The 27,450-nt window shown below is 36.6% G+C and overlaps 1 protein-coding gene across 9 annotated transcripts in view; it reads left to right on the top strand.

Annotated features, from left to right (window-relative positions):
• Positions 1-21,042, top strand: part of LOC115221519 (adiponectin receptor protein 1) — a 90,286-nt gene extending 69,244 nt beyond the window's left edge. For 7 of the 9 annotated variants that reach the window (XM_036510725.1, XM_029791723.2, XM_036510726.1 and 4 more), the window contains exons 3-8: positions 216-284; positions 5,363-5,639; positions 9,556-9,736; positions 14,618-14,805; positions 18,481-18,674; positions 20,625-21,042. In XM_036510725.1, coding sequence (XP_036366618.1) covers positions 216-284; positions 5,363-5,639; positions 9,556-9,736; positions 14,618-14,805; positions 18,481-18,674; positions 20,625-20,750 — 1,035 coding nt within the window. In that variant the 3' untranslated portion in view covers positions 20,751-21,042. Of the gene's footprint in view, positions 1-215; positions 285-5,362; positions 5,640-9,555; positions 9,737-14,617; positions 14,806-15,333; positions 15,462-18,480; positions 18,675-20,624 lie in introns of those variants that run through there. The other 2 variants (XM_036510730.1, XM_036510729.1) reach the window with 2 other exon arrangements.
• Positions 21,043-27,450: the final 6,408 nt, after the last annotated feature.

Genomic DNA, 27,450 nt, shown 5'->3' with positions numbered 1-27,450 from the left:
GCATGTTAAGTTGGAAAACTTGTATTTGAAACATTTACAAAAATTACCTTTTTTTTTTTTTTTTATATATATATTACCCATTTGAAAGAACTGTTTTAATTAAAAAAATTTTAACTTGTGTTTATTATCGACTAAATCAAAAACTTGGATGACATCAACAAAATATCTGTTTATTCTTTTATTACTTTTTCCCCCTCCATTTTCCCATTCTTTAGGAATCCTGTTTTGGCTGGCGAAAGACTTATTTGATGAATCCTTTTGCTAATAAAAGAAAATCAAAATCGGTAAACTCTCTCTCGGTCATTGAACTTTTGCTTATTCATATAACAATAACTCTCTTTTAAGAATTCTAAAACACTGCCTTTTTTTCGTTTTATTATTATTTTTAACATTCCTCCTTGTTCTTCTTGTGTCTACTAACTCATGTTTTTATTTAAGTTTTTTGCATCACTAATCCTTACTAATCCTCATCTAGAGCGCTCCTGCAGCTACTTATTTCTTATGTTTTTTAACCTCAAAATTAGATCAGATTTTATGTATTATATTTGGTTTTCAGGTTTTAGAATTTTCTGTTTTCTTTCTGGTAAAAGTATGTTTTGAAGTTTTATCTATTTATTTATAATTATTGTTGTTATTATTATTATTATTATTATTTTTAATGTCAATGTTGTGCTTTATTGAGTTCTTTTCAGTTAGAGCTTCAACTGATTGCTAATTTGATTTGTCAGAACAAAAGTGTGTGTGTACATATATATATATATATATATATATATATATATATATATATTACGGAGATGTACTTGCATAGCAAGTGATCTGATCTGAGATTGTGTGCTGGAGCGAAAACAATTGCAGCATGGAAGGTGTTTATAAGCCATTTATGAAACACACAAAAACCGTTAGATTCACTTCAATATCTAAATTTAATTTGTCAAAATATTTTTGTCGCTTTGAGACCGCGAACTGTTCACTGACAAAATTCTGTGCTGCATCTCTGCATGTCTGAGATGCAGCACATAATTTTGTCAGTGAACAGGTTGTAGTCTCAAAGCGACGAAAATATTTTGACAAATTAAATTTAAATGTTGAAGAGAATCAATTGTTTGTGTGTTTCTTAAATGGCTTATAAACACCTTCCACGCTGCAATTGTTTATATATATATATATATATATAATTTTCAAATTGTTTCTATATACAACATTCTTATAGTGTGAAGCCACCACTGGCAATAATAATAATAATAATAATAACAATAATAATAAATCTGTTATTAAATTGCCTCATATCTAACAATGTAGAAACAAACCAGTGTAATTTTGTTTCTTGTTGGAAGTCTGTTGCATATTTTCTCTTTTTTTTTATTATTATTATTAATATGAGGCAATGGATGGCAGACTTAGTAGAGTATTGGAACATACCTTGCAGTATCTGTTTGAAGCCTTTTACATTCTGAGTTCAAATCATGCCAGAGTTTGCTTTGCCTTTCATCCCATTGGGGCTGATGAATTAGTACTAGTACCAGTAAAGTACTAGGGTTGAAATTAGCAACTGCTTCCTCACTGCTAAATTTGTAGCCTTTGTGACTGAGAAATTATTATTATTGTTTGCTATGTGTTGAATTGCAATCCTTGAATAAGGACCAACTAGCTGCTGATGTTTGGAGAAGGAATTATTCTTTTACATTATGTCCTGATTTTAAGATTATGGCAAATTCCTTTTTTTTTTTTTATCATTATTATTTTTCTTTGCTTTATTTACTTACATGCTCATTGGAAATATGATACAACACCCAGCTATCTTAGTGTCACTGCATGGGCTTGTCATTAAATAGTGTTTGGAATGTCTTGCTAAGTGAACTTTTCTAAGAAATATGGTCTTTGATCTATTGAATGCTGGTAAACGTGCATCTTTTCACCTACAGATATTGAGTGGTGGTGGGTGAGCTAATTGTGGGAGAGTAGTTTGTCTTGATCTTAACACTGATCTCCGATTTGCTTACTGATTGCTTTTATACAGCAGGATGTTTTTAAATGACAGGTTTTTGTTATAAATTAGTACCAAATGGAAATAAGTTAAGAAAATTAGTGAGTTGTAATTTAAAAGATTAAAACGAAAAGAAATTAAAATAAAGTTTTTTTTTTTCTTCTTTTTAAGTGGGGCTAGTTTTACTCCGTGTAAAATAATTATTTTGGAGAAAATCGTCACCACCAGCTGATTCAATAAAATATTTGATTATTAGACAGTTGATGGTTCATATAGCTATGTAACTACTGTACTGTGTCCATAACCAAGACACTAATCTTTTCCTAGCCCTGTAGATATTTCTTCAAATAGGTAGAGTTCACTGTTTCAAGGAGTGGGAGCACTGTGTAATTAACAAGTGTTTTGTTAACTTGCAGTGCTGAGTTGACCTCCACAAGGCCCTACACTACAATACACTTACTGACAAAATATCTCTGTTGAGGTTGGCAGTTTATCCAAGCTGATGAGTTTCATTCAATCTTGCCAATTTTTTTTCTAGCCTTTGAGACTGATGGAGGGAAAGGAGAGGAAGAAACCTTAATTGATAGATTATCCTCAGTCCAGATATTGGGTTGTCAAATAAATTCATTCATTTTTATTTTGTTTATTTTAATCCTTATTTTTCATGGCCAATCTTAATAAATCAATCAATAATATATTCTCCTTTGTTGTTTATGATATCTTGCCAATGTTCCACTAGCTCGTCAGTGCCTTGACAGTAGAAATCACCGGGCCTTGACTGAAAGAATTCAAGCTCTGTTTTCAGCTCCATATCATCGTTGAATGAAATGCTTTGCAGACTGTTGTGACTGGGTGACTGAAAAAGGGATTATCTGAAGGTGTTATATCAAGAGAATACAATGAGGGTAGTAGAACTTGCCAACCGAGTTTTTGGTCCAAAGTAATGATGTGGGGTGGGCAAACATTGTCATGTTGAAGTTGCATGCTGTGTTGCTGGTTGTGACAGTATCATGAAAGCTTTCCATCTGTTGGACCAATTCCTTGGTGAGTTGGCATAGATTCTTGTAGATAACCTTGTTCAATCATTCCTCATTAAACTGAACAGGTTGACCAAATACAAAGAGTCAGTGAAGTTGAATTCTTTCATCCTGCAAGTGTGAAAACTATTTCTGTGCAATTCTTTCAGTAATAGCACCTTCTCTGTACACAGCACAAATGTCTCAAGTGGCTTTGACAGCTTTGGAACCCTAATTAAAAACAAAGAGACACGAGTATTAAAAATGCTCTTTTTTTTTTGGTTTTTTGTTCTATTTGGCACTCCATCACCATATGTTTGAAAAGAGGTAAAATTTATTCAAATTTCAAAAACAATAAACAAAAGTTGTAGACCAAAAATGAAGCCACAAAAAAAAAGAAAAAAGAAAAGCCTAAAAGATTATGCTAAAAATATTTTTCGTGTTAATTCAAATTGGAAAGAAATGAAGAAATTTATCTGACGACCCAATATTTGGTTCAAACATCTGCACGCAAGAGCATTAATGGCTGCAGACAAATTGTCTATTATACAAAGAAGATTTACAGATCATCATCATCATTGTTTAACGTCCGTTTTCCGCGCTAGCACGGGTTGGACGGTTCGACTGGGGTCTGGGAAGCCAGGAGGCTGCACCAGGCTCCAGTCTGATCCGGCAGTGTTTCTACAGCTGGACGCCAACCACTCCGCGAGTGTAGTGGGTGCTTTTTACGTGCCACCGGTACAAGTACCAGGGGAGTCTGGCAGCGGCCATGATCGGTTGGTGCTTTTAACGTGCCACTGGCACGGAAGTCAGTCAGGGCGGCACTGGCATCGGTCATGCTCGGATGGTGCTTTTTACGTGCCACCGGCAGAGAAGCCAGTCGAGGTGGCGCTGGCATTGGCCACGTTAGGATGGTGCTTTTTATGTGCCACCGGCACATACACAAAAAGTTCTTTTTTCATTATTTATTATATTTATGTGAGAACACATGGCATGGTGGTTAGGGTGTTGCACTCACGATTGCAAGATTGTGGTTCAATTCCGAGACTGGGTGGTGCTTTGTGTTCTTGAGCAAAACACTTCATCTCACATTGCTCTTCAATCACTTGAACACCTGATACGTGGTACACTGTGCACCTGTTCAGGTAACATTGATTTGATGGATGGAGGGAGCTTATGTACAGCACATACATTTGATCATTATAAACAAATCATTTGTGCTGGTCATTCACCAAAAGCTGAAACTCACATGTCATCTTCAGCGGGAGAGTCCATCATTATATTTCTATTCCAGTTGTTGAAATAGTCCAGATGAATTCTACATTCACTGGAATAAAGCTTTGGTTTTGGTCATCAAATACTTTACATGTTTAATATACTTCTAAATCATTTTTTGGTAATTAGTTTTTTCCCCCAATACTCATTTCTGTTCTCTCAATGAGTTGCAAAACTCATTCTCCAAAAAAAAAAAAAACATTGGGATGAGTTGGATTTAAGTTTTCCTTATTTCTGTTTGCTTTTTGGCTTCACTTCTCAGCAGTGTCCTTTGTGACAGAACATAGTCATATGGTCTACAAATAACCAAATCCAATTGTAATTTTACTCAACTGTAATTCTTTGATTTTTGTATGTTTGTTTCCATCCCCAGTTTTCTCTTCCGCTTTCCTCCTCTCTCTATCTCCTCTCTTAACATAAAATTAACTTGCTTTATCACTTTGTCAGGTGTTACTAGGAATAACTATTGATTATCTACAAGAGTAGTTTTTCTTCTGTGTATTTATCCTTTATAAATAGGGTAAACTTTTCGCAGTAATTCTTTATAAAGTATGCATATGTCAAGCATTAGAGTTGACTAATGACAAAAATCTGTCAGTAAGAAGTTTTATGTCTATGCCAATGATATATGAAATATATTTTCTTCTTCATACTAACTGCATAAGTTTTAAAGTACTAATCGGGACAAACATGTAATGTTCAAAATATGTTTATACTAAAGTAGCTGCTAAATTTTCTCTAATGCAATTAAAGATTTTGTAACAATTATATTGAAAATGGAACTACAGCTAATGAAATGTTCTGAATGTTTTGAAAAAGGACAGTGAGTAATATAAGGATGGATTTTCCGAAAAAAAAAAAAATTTATGCAATGTAGCCAAAATGTTCTTAACTACTAAATGGAGTATTGTAGCATTTTCCTTACTCCAAAGTACTACTAGTATGTTGGCTTTTATAAACAATTACTTTTATATATAAGTGTGTGTGTGTGTGTGTGTGTGTGTGTATATCTTTTTACTTTAATATTTTGTTTGCAATTTTCTTGTGTAAATGCAAATCTTTTCACAACTGATTATTTTCATTTTAGATTGATGAAGGTCAAGATAACGTGTTACCACCCCGGTCAAAAGTAGAAATAATCTCAACCACCAGTCGAGCAGCAGTTGAACATGCTGAGGAGTTTGTACATAAAGTTTGGGAGGCCGGCTGGCGGGTAGCTCACCATGCGTCACTACCCGACTGGCTAAAGGACAATGAGTACCTTATGAAAGGGCACAGGCCACCCACAAATTCTTTTGCAGCTTGCTTCAAGTCCATCTTTCGAATTCACACAGAGACAGGAAATATATGGACACATTTGTTAGGTAAGAATTAGAAACTCATTTCAGTTGCTCTCGCTCTTTCACCATCGTCGTTTTCGCATCCACTTTTCCAGGCCCACACTGGTCAAATGGAATTTGCAGAGGCAAATTTTCAATGTCCACATACCATTCCTATTTCCAACCCTCACTTGTTTCCAAGCAAGTTATGTTTCCCCATGCCAGACATATTTCACAGAAGATTGTAAGCATTGGACACTGCTTGCATTACAGTGACACTAGCTTACTACTATCATGTGATGTCATGGCAAGGTGATGATAACACACACACACACACATGACAGGCCTCCTTCAACCTCTGTCCACTAAATCAACTCACTCACAAGGCTATGATCAGCCCAAAGCTATAGTGGGAGACACTTGTCCAAGGTGCTGCTGGATCTCAAAACCATGTAGTTAAGAAATCGCAAGCAGGTTATAAATGAGCATCATCCTACACACAGGGTTGTTTCTTTCCAGTCTTCCATGAAAACCATGTAGCTATGGGAAAATATTACTATGCTAATTCATTTGATTGAATTTAATTGCCATTGTCAAAAATCAATGGAGATTGATTCCAAGCACATGTGTCATCATCGTTCCAATGTCCACTTTTCCATGTTTGCATGGGTCAGAGTTTATTGAGGCAGATTTTCTATGACTGGATGCCCTTCCTGTTGCCAGCCCTCACCTGTTTTCCCTATGATCAAATATATTTTCACACACTACTGGAATACTGGAAATGGTGGACACTGATTGTACAACAGTGGCTTTCATTTACAACCGTTACGTAATGCCAAAACAAAGAGACAAATATGCATACACACACACACACACACAAGTTCTTTTAGTTTTCATCTACTAAATTCAACCACAAGGATTTAGTCAGCTTTGGGCCAAAGCAAAAGACACATGTCTAAAGTACCATGTGGTTGGTAAGCAAACTTCTTAACTGTACAGCCATGCTTGCATCTATACAGACAGATATATCATGAAGCCAAGTGAAATTGCAGCCATGGTCGATGCTGGTGACACGTAAAAAGCACCTCAGTGATACTGAATTCTTTTACTCTTTTACTTGTTTCAGTCATTTGACTGCGGCCATGCTGGAGCACCGCCTTTAATCGAGCAACTCGACCCCGGGACTTATTCGTTTGTAAGCCCAGTACTTATTCTATCGGTCTCTTTTTGCCGAACCGCTAAGTGACGGGGACATAAACACACCAGCATCGGTTGTCAAGCAATGCTAGGGGACAAACACAGATACACAAACATATACACACACACATATATATATATACATATATACGACGGGCTTCTTTCAGTTTCCGTCTACCAAATCCACTCACAAGGCTTTGGTTGGCCCGAGGCTATAGTAGAAGACACTTGCCCAAGGTGCCACACAGTGGGACTGAACCCAGAACCATGTGGTTGGTAAACAAGCTACTTACCACACAGCCAATCATCATTTAACGTCCATTGTCCGTGCTGACATAGGTTGGACGGTGTGACCAGTGCTGGTAAGCCAGGGAGCTGCACCAAACTCCAGTCTGATTTGGAATGGTTTCTACAGTTGAATGCCCTTCTTAAAGCAAACCACTTTACAGAGTGTGCTGGCTGCTTTTATGTAGCACTGTACGGGCATTTTTATGTGGCATCACAGGGGCACTTTTACATGATGTCGCACAGACGCTTTTACGTGGCACCACCATGAATGCTTTACACAACCAGAAGGATATATATATATATATATATATATATATATATATATATATATTACAGCACTTGTATGAGTGAGTGCACATATAAACACTTGTATGAGTAAGTGCAGGTATAAACAAATCCATAGACACTTATGTGTGTACATGCATGCACACCCACACTCACATATATGTACACACACAATGGGCTTCTTATATATATATATATATATATATATATATATATCTTTCAAGTAGAATAATAGATGAAATGGAAGCTCTCCTTATTTCTCATTTTATCTATTATACTACTTCTGTACTACATTGCTCTTCATATATGTAATCATCATTTAATGTCCATATGTTCCATGCTGACATGGGTTGGACTACTGTGTGGGAGAATATGAATTATATATATATATATATATATATATATATATATATATATATATATATATACTCCTGCTCAGTCAAGGGGGTACTTTGGTCTTGCAAGTTACATGGCAACCTTTCTCTTGTTCTCTCTTCCTGTTTCTTGAGTAATGCTGTGATGGACTGGCGTCCCGTCCAGCTGGGGAGAACACATGCGCCACAGAAACCAGGAAACCTGGCCTATGAACCTGGCTAGGCTTGAAAAGGGCGCATTAATAAGTAAATATACTATGATGACTTCTCTGTGCTTCTTTTGACCTCCTAATATTAAATTACCATCACTTAACATCCACTTTTCCATGCTTGCATGAATCAGACAGATTTTTTGTTGGGGTATATGATCCCTACACAAGGGTATACATACACGCACCACACACGCATGCATACATACATACATACAAACAAACAATGGGCTGCCTTCTACTAGATCCCCTCACAAGGTTTTGGTCATCCTGGGCTAGAGTAGAAAACATTAGCTAATGTGCCACACAGTGGGATTGAACCCAAGACCACATGGTTAGGAAGCAAGCTTCTCAACCACACAGTCATGTCTGAACCAAAACATTAATTACTCTTCAGGCACACACACATATAACACTCTTTTACTCTTTTACTTGTTTCAGTCATTTGACTGTGGCCATGCTGGAGCACTGCCTTTAGTCAAGCAAATCGATCCCAGGACTTATTCTTTGTAAGCCTAGTACTTATTCTATTGGTCTCTTTTGCTGAACTGCTAAGTTATGGGGACGTAAACACACCGGCATCGGTTGTCTAGCAATGTTGAGGGGACAAACACAAACACACAAACATATACACACACACACACACATACATACATATATATGACGGGCTTCTTTCAATTTCTATCTACCAAATCCACTCACAAGGCTTTGGTCAGCCCGAGGCTATAGTAGAAGACACTTGCCCAAGGTGCCATGCAGTGGGACTGAACCCGGAACCATGTGGTTCATAAACAAACTACTTACCACACAGCCATATTCATTTTCTTTTTGTTTTAATCTCTTTTCTTCTTTTTATTTCTATTGTTTCTACGTCCCTTTTTCTTATGCTAGAGATGCATTTGCCTTAATTATTATAATTTTTCATAAAGACTACCCACTTTGCTCTGGTGTATACAGTACTCATTTCCAGTATATTTATCATATACACCACTGTGCTTTGTACTCTAGCCTTTAGTTACATGACCATTGAGGATTTTCAAAATTTAAAGCAGTGACAGTATTCCAAGCACTCTAATAAATACTTACATTCTGTTGAGTACTTTTGCCTTTTGTCTTGTACATTCAAATGTGTCACATTAACACATACACCCAAACACATTCTGTTACTTGTTTCAGTCTTTAGACTGAGGCCATACAGGAGCACTGCCTGGAATTTTAGTCAAATGCATTGACCCCAGTACATATTTTTTTTTCAAAGCTTGATATTTATTTTATCAGTCTCTTATGTTGAATTATTAATTTATGAAGATGTAAACACACCAACACCGATTGACAAGCAGTGCTGGGGGACAAATGGGAACAAACACATACACATACAATAGGCTTCTTTCAGTTTCCACCTACCAAATTCACTCACAAGTCTTTGGTCAGCTCAAAGCTATAGTAGTTGACAATTGCCCTAGCTGTCACAGAGTGGGACTGAACCTGGAATCATGTGGTTAGAAAGCAAACTTCTTACCACACATGTATATATGAACCATGTATATATGTATATAATTTGCAATTCATTTCTTTTTTTATTTGATTTTAATTTTGGTTTCTTTCCAGGTTTCATAGCATTTATAGGTGTTGCAATCTATTTCCTTACACGACCCTCCGTAGAAATACAGTGGCAAGAAAAGGCTGTATTCTCAGCATTTTTCGCTGGTGCAATCTTATGTCTGGGCTTCTCCTGGATCTTCCATACAGTCTACTGTCATTCAGAAAGAGTCGGTAAATTTTTCAACAAGTGAGTATAGATATATATATACTTGATTTAATTATCTTCTCTTGTAGTTGTCATTAGATGTATGAGTACACCCTAGCTCTTGTTAATTATTGAATCTAAAATAGTCATTCTTTCAGATTCTGCTACTGGGCTTAACCCTTTAGTGTTTGCATTATTCTGCCAAAATAAATCCTTTTTACTCCACATTGTTTTGAACTAATCATTCATTAATCTTGTAGTTATGAGATTTTGATGAGGTAGCTGTTAATTTTTAAAATGATATTATAGGGTTGGTGTGAGAGACCAGATCTGGCCAGTTTGAACATAAAACAGGCAGAATACTTTTGGCCGGATATCGTGTCTCATTAAACCTAATATTTAGTGATGCTATCTCTAATTTGGTAAGAGATTAGCTTTAGAAAGCATTGCTTGGATGTAAACTGTTTCCAAGTCTTTACAGGTATCCAAAAATATACTTTGGAGAGAATTTGCTTGACATCGAATGCCTGTGAAGGGTTTGTATTGAATTGAAGGACTTGTAAACTATGAACAAGCATTCAAAGATTACTGGTGTGACAAGGGATGACATAAATTGAGCTTCAATCAATCGTGTATATTGTATAACGTATGCATGGCAACATTTGTTATTTCACTTCATTTATAACACATGGCACACACTATTGTGTATGTAATAGTATTAATGACTTTACACGTGTGACAAAGATGACATAAACATCTCTGTAATGATTATATCTAACTCATTGTTGCTTAGCTTAATTGATGACATATGGCTCCACTATTGTGTACATCTAATAATAATAAAAAATACTATGGTGTTGGCACATATGTAGAAAGGGAGAAAAACCCTCACCTTCTATCACCTTCCCTGAATTCATCAAAACTCATGCCAACTCTAAAGGTGACTACCACTTCAATAAAGTAATGGGCTTACTAGACTGTTAGTTCCACCATGTCTTCTGAATATATGAAATAAGAAGTGTAGGACATAAGAAGAGAGAGAGGGAGAACAAGAATTGTTCATTGGCAGATAATTTTATCAACAGACAGCTGATAGATGTTCACACATCTTGTTAAAAATAACAGTCAAAAGTCTTTCAAATCAGACTATACAATCTTAACCCCTTTAGCATTCAGATTTACTATGTCATATGTAATACTTATTTATTCACCTTCTTTTGAATTGATCATGCATTATCTTGTAGCTTTAAGATTTCAATGGTTTGTTTGTTCAGTTTTAGAATGACATTGTTGGGTAAGTGTAAGAGGCTGAATCTTACCAGATTAAGCATAATAAAAAAAGCTGGAATATTTAAGCTGGATATGGTCAGTTTAAACACTAAAGAGTTAAATAAAGACTGCATTGAACAATGTACAACTTCTCAATATACAGATGCCATGGTTGGAATACCTGTCATCATGGTGCTGTTTGATTATGACTGAGCTAGAGTTATGCACTATGTGAAGGCGCATGACTCAGTGGTTAGAGCGTCAAGCTTATGATCGTGAGGTTGTGAGCTCGAATCCCGGACCAGGCTGCATGTTATGTTCTTGAGCAAGACACTTTTTTTCGCATTGCTCCAGTTCACTCAGCTGTAGAAATAAGTTGCAACGTAGCAGGTGCCAAGCTATATCAGCCTTTGCCTTTCCCTTGGATAACACGGTGGCATGGAGAGGGGAGGTCGGTATGCATGGGCGACTGCTGATCTTCCATAAACAACCTTGCCTAAACTTGCGTCTGGGAGGATAACTTTCTAGGTGCAATCCCATGGTCTGTGTCGTGACCAAAAGGGGTCTCAAGAGTTATACAACAAAATTTCTTTGAGCCAACAAGGAATGGTCTTTGCACTACATTCAATTTGCTACATACTGCAGCCAAATCTCTCTGAAATCACATTGTGCCATCATGAATTAGGGAAGGACAAACTGGAAAAGGTAGTCCTATATTACAAACGGACAAGATAATGTGTGTGTACAATTCTGTAGAAGTTGTTCTTGTTACATTGTATTTTCCAACATACAAGTTGATATAGTATATAATGTAGGCATTTAAAAATCATCACTATCTCTACAAATCCAGCTGCATTTTACATGGAATTGGCCTTCCAAAGTTGTCTGGTGTATAAGATGACCTATCTTTTATGGCTGTTAATTTTGGCTTAAAAAATTCATCTTATATGCTGAAAAATCATCTTGCATGTAATCATGTATTTACTCATGCAATTATTGGTAAATTATTACCTTTCTGTAAGAAACAAGGGGTTCTCACATTTTATATCTTCCATTCTTCCCCATTTTCCATAAGCTAATATCATTTTTTGATAAGCTTTCTCAGTGAAACCAAGCTCTCCAGCTGGTACCCCAGCTTATTAGCCTACTATTATAGGCCTTGGGGGAAAGGTAAACTTATGCAACTCACTCCATGGGAATATTTGCTGTGATGACCTACTTGTCACCTCACTGTCACACAACTTGAAAGCTCTTCATGCCAGAATCACCCAAGTAGTTTTTTTTGTTTTTTTTAGTTTTTTGTATTTTCAATGTTAATACATGTCAGTTGTTACAGCTAACATTTATATAGAGAGATAATTGACACCAGTTTCAGAATCTTTTATTTGAGCTAGCTTAACCTTCTACTGTTGTAAACAGCTTTAAATGTCATCACTAGATAAGGTAGGTTGACAGATCTGTTTTGTCGGAGCAACCACTGCAGATTTTGTTAGTCTATGGTGTAACAATTGGTGCATCTCTCTGAACTATGCCTGTGGTACATAAAACTGTACATTAATAAAACATCTACCAATTAACAGTGCTCTACTGCATAAAACTGTTAATTTTTTTTTGTCTACCAATAGCATATTTTCAGCTGCAGATATAAGAAGATGCTTGTACTTCATTTGCAAGTTTTATTGTCTTTGTTTAACCCTAGGACAGACGTTATTGTGCAAGTCTATGATTATATGTGTTACAGTTGTTACCATATTTTTTATTTTTACAGTCAGAGTATATATGTATACCCTCTCTCTCTTTCGGAGAGGCACTGAGCAGCTATACGCACACATACACACACGGCAGTAACTTCCACCTACCGAATTCAATCACAAAGCTCCGGTCGGCTCGGGGCTATAGTGGAAGACACCTACCCAAAGTGCCACGTAGTGGGACTGAACCCGAAACCATGTAGTTAGGGCTATATTATCTAATCTGTTGTAGTTTTATTTTAAGGTAGTGTGTTGTATTAAGGATATTTGCTGCTGGTTCAAGCATTCATATAGAAGTTCTCTTGATGGCTTGTGCTTCATTTGTGAATCAGTAGGAGTGGTACAAACTTGTGTGTGTTTGTGTATCAACCAGACTGTCAGATGTTGTTATGCATGGCTGGTCACTACTCTTCCTTGTATGGTTGCAGCTTTCAAACAATGTCACCCTGCTGGTTAGGCCGGCAGGCCTATGGTGAATAAGTGATCAAAAGCACAACATCTCTCTTCCTGGACAGAATGCCAGTCTGTCATAGGGTTGTCCATTTACAGCTGAGTGGACTGTTGCAATGTGAAATGAAGTGTTCTTGCTCAAGAATACCATGCACCTCCTGGTCTGGGAGTTGAATCAAAGCACCGTGATCATTAGTGCAACACCTTAACAATTAGGCCATCTGCCTGTATAGATATATGTTTACACACCTGTACCGGTGGCACATAAAAAGCACCATCCAAATGTGGCCGATGCCCGTGCCACCTTGACTGGCTTCCGTGCCGGTGGCACGTAAAATGCACAAACCGATCGTGGCCGTTGCCAGCCTCCCTTGGCACCTGTGCTGGTTGCACGTAAAAATCACCCACTACATTCACGGAGTGGTTGGCATTAGGAAGGGCATCCAGCTATAGAAACACTGCCAGATCAGACTGAAGCCTGGTGCGGCCTCCTAGCTTCCCAGACCCCGGTCAAACTGTCCAACCCATGCTAGCATGGAAAACAGATGTAAGACGATGATGAACTATAATATACATATGTAGATAAAAAAAAAAACTTTGATGAAGCAACTGTCTCAGTTTTTCATCTTAAATCAGTTATAATGTTTTTATTTTGTTTTTTTTTTTAAATTACTGCCAAGCTCCAATTTTATAGAGGATAAATGAGTTTGTGCAAAATTCATGCTTTTTCAAAAGTATTAATAGGAAGCAACATAAGTGAAATGGTCTAAAATAAAACCCATGTTGTTACTTCAATTTATCAGAAACATCAAAATACTTGATTATGATTTTCATTGATGTGTAATCTCTCTCTATATAAACGGCAGTTTGTCTGTGCGTGTTTCTGTGTGTCTGTTTGCTTGTACCCTCACCCTGACCACGGCTTTCAACCGATTCTGATGAAACTTGACACACACATAGCCCAATGTCATAATTCAAAACTAACGCAGCGAAAATTTTGAAAAGTTCCCCCAGTTCTGAAAAAAATCGATAAATTCGACATGGGGTCGACAATCAGAAACACAAACCGCAAACTGTCTAGGGGACGCAACTCCACCTTTTTTAACTAAAAAAAAAATTTACCATCATTTTCTTCCATTTTTTTGCTATTTTTTTGGCTATTATTTGGCTATAACTCTCTAAAAATGCTTTATAGTTATTTCCCTTACAAACCTGAGCAACGCCGGGCGATACTGCTAGTATTATATAAAACATTCTCTGTATACGTGATATCAGTTGGGATGCATATTACTGCAGCTATAGTTTCTGATTTCCTGAATTTGGGTTTCACTAATTCTTATTTGTTGTTATTCAAATATCATTTAAACACAAGTGTTGATGTAATCAACTTCCCTTCCCCTCAAAATTTCTGGCTTTTGAAACAATTTATAATGATGATTATTTCTATTTTCAGATTGGACTATTGTGGAATTGCTCTCCTCACTATGGGGTCATTCGTACCTTGGCTTTATTATAGTTTTTATTGCCGTTTAGAGCCTAAAATTGCTTACCTCATACTTATATTTGTCCTTGGGATATCTTGTATTGTTGTATCATTATGGGATAAATTCAGCCAGCCTCAGTACCGAGGAATTAGAGCTGGTAAGTCATTGGTTTTGTGAAATTTCTGATTATTATTTTTTGTTTTTTCTCTTATAATTCAGTTTACAAAGCCTGGAGAAACTTGCACCCTCCCCAAACTGAGTAATGTTTATCCAGTAATGCAACTTCTGCAAGATCATGATTTGATCCACGAAAGTTACCTTCATGCGCTGCACAGCCCTCAAACTATCCCCATTTCCCAAACTGCAACCAGTCCTTTTGTTCCTTGCCAAAAGAATCTCCACCAAATTTGCAGGCTTCTCTTTTCTTCCTTTTCCCAACAGTAATGTAGGTAATACTCCCCACCAACACACAGAGAAAGCCTCTATCTTTGCTGCTTACTTTACATTCAACTTTACATGGCACCCACTTGGCAAATATCCTCCAAATCTGTTCCATACCTCTCCACTAGGTTCACAGATGCCAAGTACTAAAGTACCTTCAGTCTCTTGAAATCAACAAGACCACTGGTCTGGACAGTTATCCTTTCCATGCTCACCAATCTCTTCAATCTTTAATTCTCTACAGGGACAGGCTCTGATCTTTGGAAATGTACTGAAATGTGTCTCATACCCAAGAAAAACACCACCTCAGGTCCTGCTAATTATCATCCTGTTTCACTCATTTTCACTATTTGTCCTTGGAACATCTCAAAGGTAATGAAGACAGCCATTAACAATGATATTCTCAGACATCTCTCTCTGACTCTCTTTAATGACTACCAGTGGGCTTTCAACGTCCACCTTTTGATGAAAGCTATGCTGTTGCCCTCCTTGAGAAAGTAAAACCTTCATCTAAATCTTGCATACAAATTTCTTATGAAACTGTCTGCCTATGAACTCTCTTTACCTTTCTTCTCTTAAATTCATAGCTTCCTGTCAGATCGCACTATCACAGTGTGTTGACATAGCTCTTTCTGTTCCACACTCTATAAACTCTGGTGTTCTTCAGGACTTGTTTGTTCCCTAACTTCTTTTATACCTCAATTACCTACTTGCCATATCTAACAAAGCCTACTTTAATAGAACCATTTGCTTGCACTAACCTGTCTCCTTTTGTAACTTTGTCCCATCTTCATTGTAATACTACGTTGTCTGCACTTGTTTCCATAATACTGCCTTGTTTCCGTAATAGCATTACCCGGTCTCTTTTGCAACTGTTATAGCTTCTCACTTTAGCGCTGGTTTATCTCTTATGCAGATGCTACTCTTTATTCTTCCCTAACCTTCCTCAACTACTTATCATCCACACACAACCTAGACACCACATGCCAATCCTTGAAATTATTCTCTAGTGGAACCATGCAACATGATCTCAACAAAATATCATCCTACCAAACTCTACATAAAGCAGCCACATGCTACTAAAAAAACCACACAGATGTTTCATTATTGGGGATCTCTCTTGGCAAAAGCCTATCCTTATCATACCTAGGATTTCATCCCAAACTGGCTTTTCAGCCTCTAATAACTTTGTGACAATCCACAAAGCTCAGGTGATGTCCACAATCTAGGACAGTGCTGCTGCTACAGACACCAACATACTAGACTATATCCAGAGAAAGGCCACTCAGTATAAAATACTTATAGTCATGCTCTATCCTCTACTTCACAGACAGGCTTTCTTCTCTCTCTGTTATTTATACTGCAACTATAATGGCCTATAATCTTCAGAGCTGTCTGGCCTTGTACCACATTCACTCAAGCACTCCTGATCAATTTGTTTCTCTTCCTCTCATCATCCACGTTGTGTCTAGCTCCCAAGGGTCTTCATAAAATGCTACACTTGATCCATCCAACTTTTCCTTCAGGAAAGTAGAACTTTAGTAGCATCAGTGTTAGTGGCATTTATGAAAACCATGGACACAGTCGTTTCCTCAAGTCACACCTAGTTGAAGTAAAATCCTGTATCAGCTGCTTGTGAGGTGTCAACAGACCTACTTCTCTGCTGATATCTTTTAACTACTGCTTGTAATCTCTTAACTCATAACTTCCTGTGTGACACAGTACTGCACAGGACGGGACTATATTGAGACACACACACAATATCACAGGAAGTCCATCTGTGTTTACAATTATCACATGATATCAAGAGAATGGTGCACACAAACATATGCAAATATATATATATGTATAAAAAATATATATAAAAATACAAAATGGAACAAGAATGCAAAACATTCAAATAGACGATACAAAAAACGGACAGGTCATTTGAAGCCTCTAATCTTCAGTCACGAACCGGATCATCCTCGCAATTTCGGCTGATTAATCTATATATATATATATATAGTAGGCTTTCAATTTCCATCTACCAAATCCATTCACAAGGCTTTGGTTGGCCTGGGGCTGTAGTAAAAGATACTTGCCAAAGATGCCATGCAGTGGGAGTGAACTCAAGACCACATGGTTGAGATGCAAAGTTCTCTCTCTCACACACACATACAAAACGGTTATATTATTATTTATTTTTTTTGAGAAAGGTGGCAAGCTGGCAAAATCGTTATTACACTGGACTAGGCATTTTGTCTGTCTTTATGTTCTAAATTCAAATCTCACCAGGGTCGACTTTGCTTTTTTATCCTTTCGAGGTCAATAACATAAGTACCAGTTGAGCACTTGGGGGTCAAGGTAATCAACTTGACCCATCCCTCGAAATTATTGGCCTTGTGCTAAAATTTGAAGCCAATATATATTTTCTGAGAATTGAATAATATTCAATAGACCTTGCTTTAGTGATGACACTCCTATGCAAATTCACTGTTAGAAGTAGGAGAAAATAGGATCCTAAGTGATGGCAATCACATGATATTATTTATTTCCAGTGGAAATAGAGTTGAAAATGAAATTGATTTGGAAACATTTATTTTTGAGGACATTGCAGACACCCATAAAATTATCAACCATCTTACAAACAATAACTCTGAGCAACTTTTCAAACTCCACCTGTCTAACACCCATGTGCATATTTACAAAGTCAGAAAACAGCACAGCGCCCATGACTTTCGGAAACATTTTTCCATGCTAAGAGTTGCTGAAGCATGGAACAAACTGCCGTCATCAGTTGTTAGTTGTCGGAGCACTGCACCCTTCAAAACTTCCATGCTTTCTGAGATTCGCCAACACTACACCTGATTTTCTCCCCTCCATACACACGCAAGCATGTATCTGACTCATACATTGTTCGCTTTCCAGACATTTGTACATTACTGCATACACTTTATACGCACTTTCTGACAAGTTGTGGTGCACCTGAGCACTGTATACAATAATTTCATTATATATTATATATACGAAATGGATATCAGAAAGAATAATTTTAGCTGCTAAAAATGGGGATGTTGATGCTATTAATAGGCAATGACTTAACAAAATAGAAATTAGATTAGGAACATGCATTTCTATAGATCCAGTTGAGTTCTTAAATTCATTAGAAATATCGGGATTTCCACCACATGCATTGAATTTGTTCACATTATCTCCCTTGTGCCTTTGTCTCATCTCCATTATAACGTCTCTTTGTCTCCCTTGAAATACTTCCTTATGCTCTCCATATTGTAACCTCTACATTTTTTTGTTTGTAAATCTAAAGACTTACTGAAGTATTTAAAGTTTTTCTTTTAGTATTGTTTGTTTATTTTTCTCACTCCTTTCTCTCCCTTTTTTTTCTTACCAGGTGTTTTTATAGGTTTGGGTTTAAGTGGTATTATCCCTGCCATGCATTATGTTATCACTGATGGGTTCTATCATGCCATTAATTGTGCATCTCTCGGCTGGCTAGCCCTTATGGCACTTCTCTACATATCCGGAGCTATCATCTATGCAGTTCGTATTCCAGAAAGACTGTTTCCAGGAAAATTCGATATTTGGGTAAGTAGCCAGGAGATATTCTCAAATGCTATTTCTAATTTCTTTTTAACTCTTTAGCATTTAATCTGGACATAGCAGACCCAAATATTCTACCAGATCCAACCTCTCAAACTTACCCTACAATGTCATTCCAAAAATATACAAAAAAGGCCATTGATATCTTGAAGCTATAAAATAACATCTGATTAATTAAAACCGTTGTGAATAAATAAGCAATACATTTGACAAAGACATCTGAATACTAAAGGGTTAAGCTAGTTTTACCAATTCTGCTAATCCACCTTTCTTTAAAAATAGTAATTTATAACACAGGCAGAAGACCATTTGATAATATGTAGTTCCTCGGCCTGCTAGAAATAGCAGCTAAATATCTTGCAAGATCACACCCTATCATCTTTAGAGAAGGACAGATTATCTAATGTAATTCTACATATGCTATTTATTGAAAAAAGACCAAGTGTTTGCAACTGAAATATCTTTGATAAGTCTACTTGATGAGAATTCACCTGGGATTAAACAAAACTACAATAATTGTTTTTTTTTTTCTTTGTATTTGGTTTGCAAGATTCTTGATGGGAATTCATGTGTTTATTATTGGCATAATGACCCTCCCAATATACAAAATAACACAGTTTTTAACATAGGCACAAGACCACAAATTGTGGGCAGATGGCAACATCCAACGTTTGCTTTTAGTTCAGTAATTAAGTTGTAGTTCTTTCTTAATTAATCAGTTCAACTCTTGAAGGATGAATGACGAATCCCACCCTGACTGATTTATCTTTCATCTTTTCTTTTTAGTTTTCAAAAAAATAGGCACCTGTCACGTACTTAGATTGGTCTACTTGGTTGTTACTTATTGTATGACCTAAGTATGACTCTAAGCTGTATTAGCTATTGCGGTCCTGATTCAGGAGTTCCAAGATTTTGAGGCGTTTAGCACCATCTCTTAGCCACTACTGTTTCCGGCTCTGCTCTGACCTGGAGTAGTACATCTTATCAGGGTCCCAGGTATGAGTTAATCACCTGCACTGCTTTGTGAGTGCCTAGGGAAAAGAAAAGGCTAAGGGAGTCAGCCTTGATGGCTGATCAAGGAGTGGGGAATCTCAAGTGGCCCAGTGTCCTCTTTGACACTTTTCTGACAACTCTATGGTAGGTGGAGCTCTCTATCTTTGTAAGGCAATTCAGCTAGGTGATGGTCACTCCAATATAAAACTAACAACTTTCTGGTCACCACAGCCATCTTAGCCCACTGCTCCACTGTGGTCAGACCTCCAAGTCTAAAGTTGAGACTAGATTGAGTGGACTGAGTTTCACTTTAAAAGTGCAGGCAGGAAGAAAAGCCCTGCAACATCGAGGATTGGTTTACAGAGCCACTTGAAGGCATGCTGCTCTTATGGTCTTCAGTCATAAAGAAATTGCCATCACTTATTGTATTGATGCTGCTGCAAGAAAAAAAAGGATGAAAAAAATCAATATAGGCGCAGGAGTGGCTGTGTGGTAAGTAGCTTGCTAACCAACCACATGGTTCCGGATTCAGTTCCACTGCGTGGCATCTTGGGCAAGTGTCTTCTGCTATAGCCCCAGGCCGACCAATGCCTTTTGAGTGGATTTGGTAGATGAAAACTGAAAGAAGCCTGTCGTATATATGTATATATATATGTGTATGTGTTTGTGTGTCTGTGTTTGTCCCCCCTAGCATTGCTTGACAACTGATGCTGGTGTGTTTACGTCCCCGTCACTTAGCGGTTCGGCAAAAGAGACCGATAGAATAAGTACTGGGCTTACAAAGAATAAGTCCCGGGGTCGATTTGCTCGACTAAAAGGCGGTGCTCCAGCATAGCCGCAGTCAAATGACTGAAACAAGTAAAAGAGTCATTTGAAAAAATACCACAGTTTGTTTTGTTAATAAAATCTTTGACATTAATTTTGTTTTTCTTTTATTTTCAGTTTCAAAGTCACCAGATTTTCCATGTGTTCGTTGTCGCGGCTGCATTTGTACATTATCACGGCATCACCGCCATAGCCAACTACAGACTCACTTTGGGTGACTGCTTAGAAACTAGGAACTCTTGAAGGAGCAAGCAAGTAGCAGCCTTGCTACTGGCCTATCCAGAAACCTGCCAATCTGTATTATAATGTTTAATTACTCCTGCTATCACAGAACACATGCCATCATTAATTAATACGTGATGACTAGGCTCCTCTGTGTGCACAGGTTACTAACACTACTTACATAATACTGGGGTCTGTTGATAACCTTTTTTTTTTCCACGATAATTTCATCTCTTGACAGAGAGAAGGAAAGGTTTTTATTTATAATAATATATGTGTATTTTTTTTATGTTTTTTTTTTAAATATAAACAACCGAGGACAAATTGATCAAACAAAAAAAAAAACTAAATTTACCCACACAATATCTTTATTTATTTACATCTCTCTTTCCTTCCTTTATATTTCACCCCTTCCCCACCACCACCACCTCCACCATCATCATTCCACGTTTTATGTACAGACATATATGAAAATATATGTTTGTGTATGTGTGTAAAAAGTGTGTTTGAAGCCATTTTACTAGAAACAATAAAAAAATTGGAAGGCTACTCGCCTAAGTATGATTAATGTAGATTTGGCTGTGTGCGTGTGTACGTGTGCATGAGACCCTTAATTTGGGGGAATACAGTGTGTACATAAGTCTGTCTAATGATCTCCCTCTCCCCTCCCTTCTACCCACTTTGTCATCATCAACGTCGTTATCATGATCATCGTCATCATCAGATAGAGTGAAGAAATTATTTGATGACTGTAAAAAAAAAAATGAAATATATTCTTTAGAATGAGGATTTTTAAAGCTAAACTAACACTTATTTCCATTCCATTAGAGTAATCTGAGATTGTTGGAGAAAAACCAAATATTTTAGCTGGAGAGAGAAAAAAAAAGTTAAAGAGTTCTTACGTTTTAAAGGGCATTACAGGGAAATTATATATATATATGTGTATGGCATGTGTGTATGTACATTATATTTTTATATACATATATATTTATATGCATGTACATACACACTTGTACCATCATCATATATGTATATGTTTGTGAGTTTGTGTGTGCATGTGTATATATAAATATATATATATATATGTATATATATGCATATGCATACACACACACACTTCAGTGTGAAGTCCGCCCATCTATATTGGAACTTCAAGCATGAGTTTCTTCTATTTCTATGAGCCACATACTCCTCTTTCTTTATTCTTCTATCCTGACCCCTCATGTGCTGCAGATCCTCCACAACAGTTCTCTCGGTGTGGCCTGATTTTCCTTTTTCTTATTTCTGATACCCATTTCTTCATGAGATAGCCTTTCCTCTTTCAAACCAAGGACATGGTCCACTAAATTGCCTACACCGCCTTTTCACAATACCTTGTAAATTTTCCATCCCAACTATTTCTGTATCTTATTTCTCCTGGAAATTTTCAATATTGACCAGACAGGGTGTATGAAAGACTGTTGTGTATGCTAGCTAACTGTTCCATGTGTCGTTGGCAAAAATAGCTGTTGGTACTACAATGAACATGTCAAGGCATAATTCCACTTCTGTGCTGACAGAGGTTTTGGACCTTACGGGACCCATCAACTCAAAAGATTACTGCAGCTTTTGCAAGTCTCTTCCAAGATCTGGGAATTTTGTCACACCCTCTTCAGGTACTTATTTCCAGTCTTGATGAGAGGATATGGTGGTTAAACTGATTGATATAATGGTGGTTTTCTCTCAGCCGATATGAAATCCATCTGCATTTGTATTTAAGGCAGATGTTATTTTCTGCAGAGTTGTTTCTTGAAGGTTTAGCAGTAAGACATCATCAGCAAAATCCAAATCTCCCCCCGGTCCCTTTCCTCTCCATTATTACGGCACACTCTGAATTGCACACACTCGTCTTCCTTATGAAGTCAACAACACAAGAAAGAATGAGGGAAACAGCAAACAATACAGCCCTAGTAAACAACTGTTACAATATCAAACGGTCCATCCCTGATGAACAACCGTCACAATATTAAACGATTCTGTATTCTCAATGTGTGTACTGATACAGCAGGAATGTTATTGATTTGAAGATGTTCATAAGTTCTCTGGTATATCGTAAAGATGTATAATCTTTATCTCAGTGACTTGTGGTGAACACTGTCAAAGGCCTTCTTGTACTCAAATGTAATTTATGTTGTTCAGAATACATTGTGCTATTCAGTAATAACATACAAGGTGGATATTTGTTCTATACATAATTTGGTGCTATGAGAGCTGAACCTGCTGTTTATGGAGACTGTGGTCTAATTTTCAGTTTTAGTCTTTTCAGAATCACAGCACAAAACACCTCAGACAAACAACAATATGATGCCTCTCTTTAACTAGTGCAATCATTGAAACGTTGTTGGGGAGAGTTACAATGACCCCCTCCTATCACCTGGTACTTGTAACGCAGGTCATATCAGATCAGACTGAAAAGATTGACAGGTTAACTGTGCAGTAATATCCTGGCCATGTTTCAGCATATAGAAAGTATGGAAATTGTTAGGATGATCTGCTCTAGCTGCCTTGTTATTCATTTGGTGTTTGATCATTGTTCAGAGTCCAAAAGACTGAGTGGTGCTGGTCAATTGAGATGCCTTTTAAGCATTGAATCCATTTTGGGGTTTAGGCTGCACTGATCAGTAGTACGCAGCCCCCTTTGTACTGCATTGACACACTACTCCTACTTCTGCCAGTTAAGCTTTTTGACTCTCTTATACAGTGTTCTTATGTCTGTTGCTCTGTGCTTCAGTGGATTTTGCCTTCCAACCATCTCTGATCTTTTGCTACAACTATATTTCACCCTTTCCTAAGATTCCGGTTCAGTCTCTCTTGACTTTTGCAGCTTTCTTATCAGATTTCATGACTCTGTTCTCTCTTGATACTTCTCTTTGTGCTAACCAGTAAATTCTTGTGTACTAGCATTGACAGTCTGGGTAAACAGCTTCCATTGTTTATCAACAGTGACTTCGTCTTGTAACACTTGGAATTTCTTATCTTCACTTGAACTTTCTCTGCTTTGGCTAACTCCTTTTTAAGTCCTCACATTTGTTTCTCTTTAGCTTCAGAACTTTACTAATGACCAAATTATGATCTGATTCAGCACCAGCTCCATATGCACAAACATCCTGCAGGGGAGAGTGCCTCTTTGTATTTTGCCAAGTTAATAGATTTAATTTCTGGTATTGTTATCTGGAGAGATCAGAGTCATCTAACAGATCATTTAAATAATTAAATGAAATACAGGTACCTCTACATTAGTATAAATGATGCAAGTTTATTGGTATTATACTGTGCAATGTACTTATTTTGGCAGCCACAGGAATTTGAAGTTTCTGCTCACAATTAGTGCAGACTATAAGAGGTTCTGGACCATCAGTGTTTGGAAAGCAGCCTCTTTATATTATCATTGTTCTTGTCAATACATTCATGTGGGCCAATATTTGATTCTGATCCACTTCTGTTTCCATCAGCTTGATACTGAAATCTCCAATTGCCAGCTTGATTGTGTATCTCGGTAACTCAGTACATCCACTTTGACAGTTTGCAGCTGAAGAACTCAATGTTCTAATCAACACTACAAAATTCTCTATCTATCTATCTAATCTGTGGATGTGTATATGAGTATATATGCATACATATATACGTAAGAGTGTATAGACACACACACAAACACAAAACCTTCGTAATTCACTTTGTTTACCTGGGTGTATTGGCAGTAGTTGTTGTTCTTGGTTTAGTTAATAAGTTCCTGTCAGCTGTGCACAACTCAACAGACATTGTATCTGACCAACTGTTTGGGGGCATCTCTTATAGTTCCAAGCTAATGTGTTATCTTCACTGCACAAGGGGAGATACCACATTCAAGTCTGTTTGAAAAACTGTACCAGACACTTTATCATCTGGTATTTGATCAGATGGGGTACATATGTGTAGCAGTAGTCTGGCCATATGTTAATTTTAGTTTTATTTTGCTTTTGTTCATTTCTCTTCTTAATGCCATATCTTTTATTTATTTATTTTATTTTATTTCAATTTTTTTTTTCTGTTAAAAAAAAACTCCTGAATTCCCTCAGAAGCTTCTTGCTGTGTAATGTGCCTTTAGCTCACTCTAATATAACTCTTTGCCTTAATACTGATCATTGTCTGCAAATATACCCCTTTCATCTCTTTAATCTTTAGTCATCAGATATCTATACTATTTTCTTGAACTTATCTAGTTTGGTTTCAAAGTGATTGCAAAGTTTCTCTTTGATGCACAAACATTATCCAGCTTTAGTATTTATTGTTCTACAAGCAACTACTGAAGCTGTTCTTTATCTTCTAAAATATTTAGCTTTTGTCCATTTTGTTTCAACTAATTTATACTAATTTCAACCTAGTGTTGACTCCTTATTAGCAGCCAGTGTTTGACTGCAACAGTATCTCTTAACTAACGTAATATAATTCGTTTGGGGAAGTATTTAGTCCAAGTATAGCAATGCAGTTTATTTTCGGACACGAAATCAAACTGATTTTCAGTCAGTCACCAGATTATGAATTTTGAGTCCAAATCCTCCCACCATTAGCATTCCACATTCATCTAACTGTTGGAATTGTCACATCATTGAGGAATATCATATATCATTTGCAATAGTCTAGCATTCCTATTCAGAAGATTTCTCTCTCATTGTCTACACAGAACCTAATTATACCTGAGGTGGCTTTACAGGCATTTATTATTTTATTTTAATATAGTTCTTATCATTGATACTCTACTACAAAGATATATTTCTTCATCTGTCATTTATATAAATTTCCATTGGCCTGTCTTGATATTTCTCTTGTTTCCTCATTCCTTCAATACGTATGTGTGTATGCATGCATGCTTATATTCTGGAATTTTGGTTTGTTATTGAGAAATGTCATTGTGAAATTCTGAGAAGGTTATAAAGTGCATGATCATCCTCATTTTATCAGAGATAATAACATAGATGTGTTTTATTCTGGAGCATTTAAAATGGAGATGATATATTTTGAGTTTTTTTTTTTCTTTCATTAGAACATAGCTACAGATTCAAAGAAATTTCTTAGTTCCTCAGAATCCAGATTTTAGCATAACTACAAATGTAAGTGTAATTACTTTAAATTTTACATATTTTAACTATTTTTAACTTGTAAGCATAAGAAAATGGAAGAAGGCATTATATCTGTACAGGCACATATACACATGCATTGTACGTGTGTGTGTACACATATACATGTAGGCATTAATTTATAGTTCTTATTGCTATTATTGACCAGATTAGAGAGCAGAGCAACGAAGGTGGCTAAGGCAATAGAGTATCAAACTAAATGCTTTACAGAAAATGCCAGCCATTTGTGCTGCCAATTAAAATCCTGCATTTCATTGTAATAATGAGATGTAATAAGTTTTGTTGATTTGTTGAGCCAGTGAAGTAGACTATAGGAATAATGTTCTACTCACTGATATTGTTCCTAACATTTAGCTTTTCTAGTTTAGATCAAAGTAAATCAGCATAGCTAAGTGTCCTTTTTATCAAGTGTTATATTCTTGATTTGTAACACTAAAAATTCTCTAGACTGAAATCTAAGAACTTTTGTTAGAGCAAGGGATAGCTTCTCTCTTTGATGGTGTTTGACATCAGATAGCTGTAGCTCTACAGTTATTTTAAATAGGTGATTTTTTTTTTTTTTCACCATTTATGTGTGATGTATGAATGAGTTTATAGGAAGTACATCTGAATATCTGTATTTATTGTATGTATGAATACGTGTGTGTATCATACGTGAAAATACATTGAATGCCTACAGTTTATGTGCATGTGGGGATATTAGAATGGGTGTATGAGAAGTACATCTGTGTGTGTGTCCGAAGCTTTTCAATATATCTGAGTGCAGTTGCGTGAGTGTATGAACATATTCACGTATCTCCAAACACGAAGACGTGTTCTCTCTCTTTCTCACTACCACTCTTACTATATCACACGCACCAACATGTTTTAATTAAAGGAATCTGTGATTAATCAAACAACTGAATTAAATCAGAAATAACTTAGCTATGTCTCCATTCACTTCTTCCACTTGTCATTCTCTCTCTCTCTGTCTCTCTCTCCTTTACGTCTCCCCTTCTCCCAGATTCTCTGTCATCCAATGAGCTGGCTCTCATCGAACTAGCCACTATACAACAAATATTGCTACACCCAGTATGGCCCTGCAAGTGTATGTTGGTGCGTTTATATACACACATATGCACACATACACACACAAACGCATATATAAAGATATCAGAAGGGTGTTCATTCCCATATTAATTTTCTCCCTCCTTCATATTCATATCTGGAAAAAAAATTTCAAAAAAAAAAAATATGTTATAAATAAGTTAAAGAAACTCTTAATAAAATAAAATAAATCTTCAGCAAAAAAAAAAACTAACAAACAATTTTCGTCTTTTTTTTCATTTCATATTTTTATTTACTATTTCTGTGTAACTATTAATTTCTGTAGATTTTTCTACTGCTGGATGCCCTCCCTGTCATCAACTCTCACCTGTTTCCAAGCAAGGTAATATTTCCTTTGATTGGACGTGTTTACACAGATTTAAAGCAGACACCTCTTACATGATAACATTCACTTACAACGATCACAAGAAATCAAAGCAAGGAAATAACAGCACATACACATATATCTTCTATCTTTTACT

Source organism: Octopus sinensis, linkage group LG18 (genome assembly GCF_006345805.1).
Source record: "Octopus sinensis linkage group LG18, ASM634580v1, whole genome shotgun sequence".
Classification (NCBI taxonomy): domain Eukaryota; kingdom Metazoa; phylum Mollusca; class Cephalopoda; order Octopoda; family Octopodidae; genus Octopus; species Octopus sinensis.
This window is presented reverse-complemented; position numbering and strand designations above follow the sequence as displayed.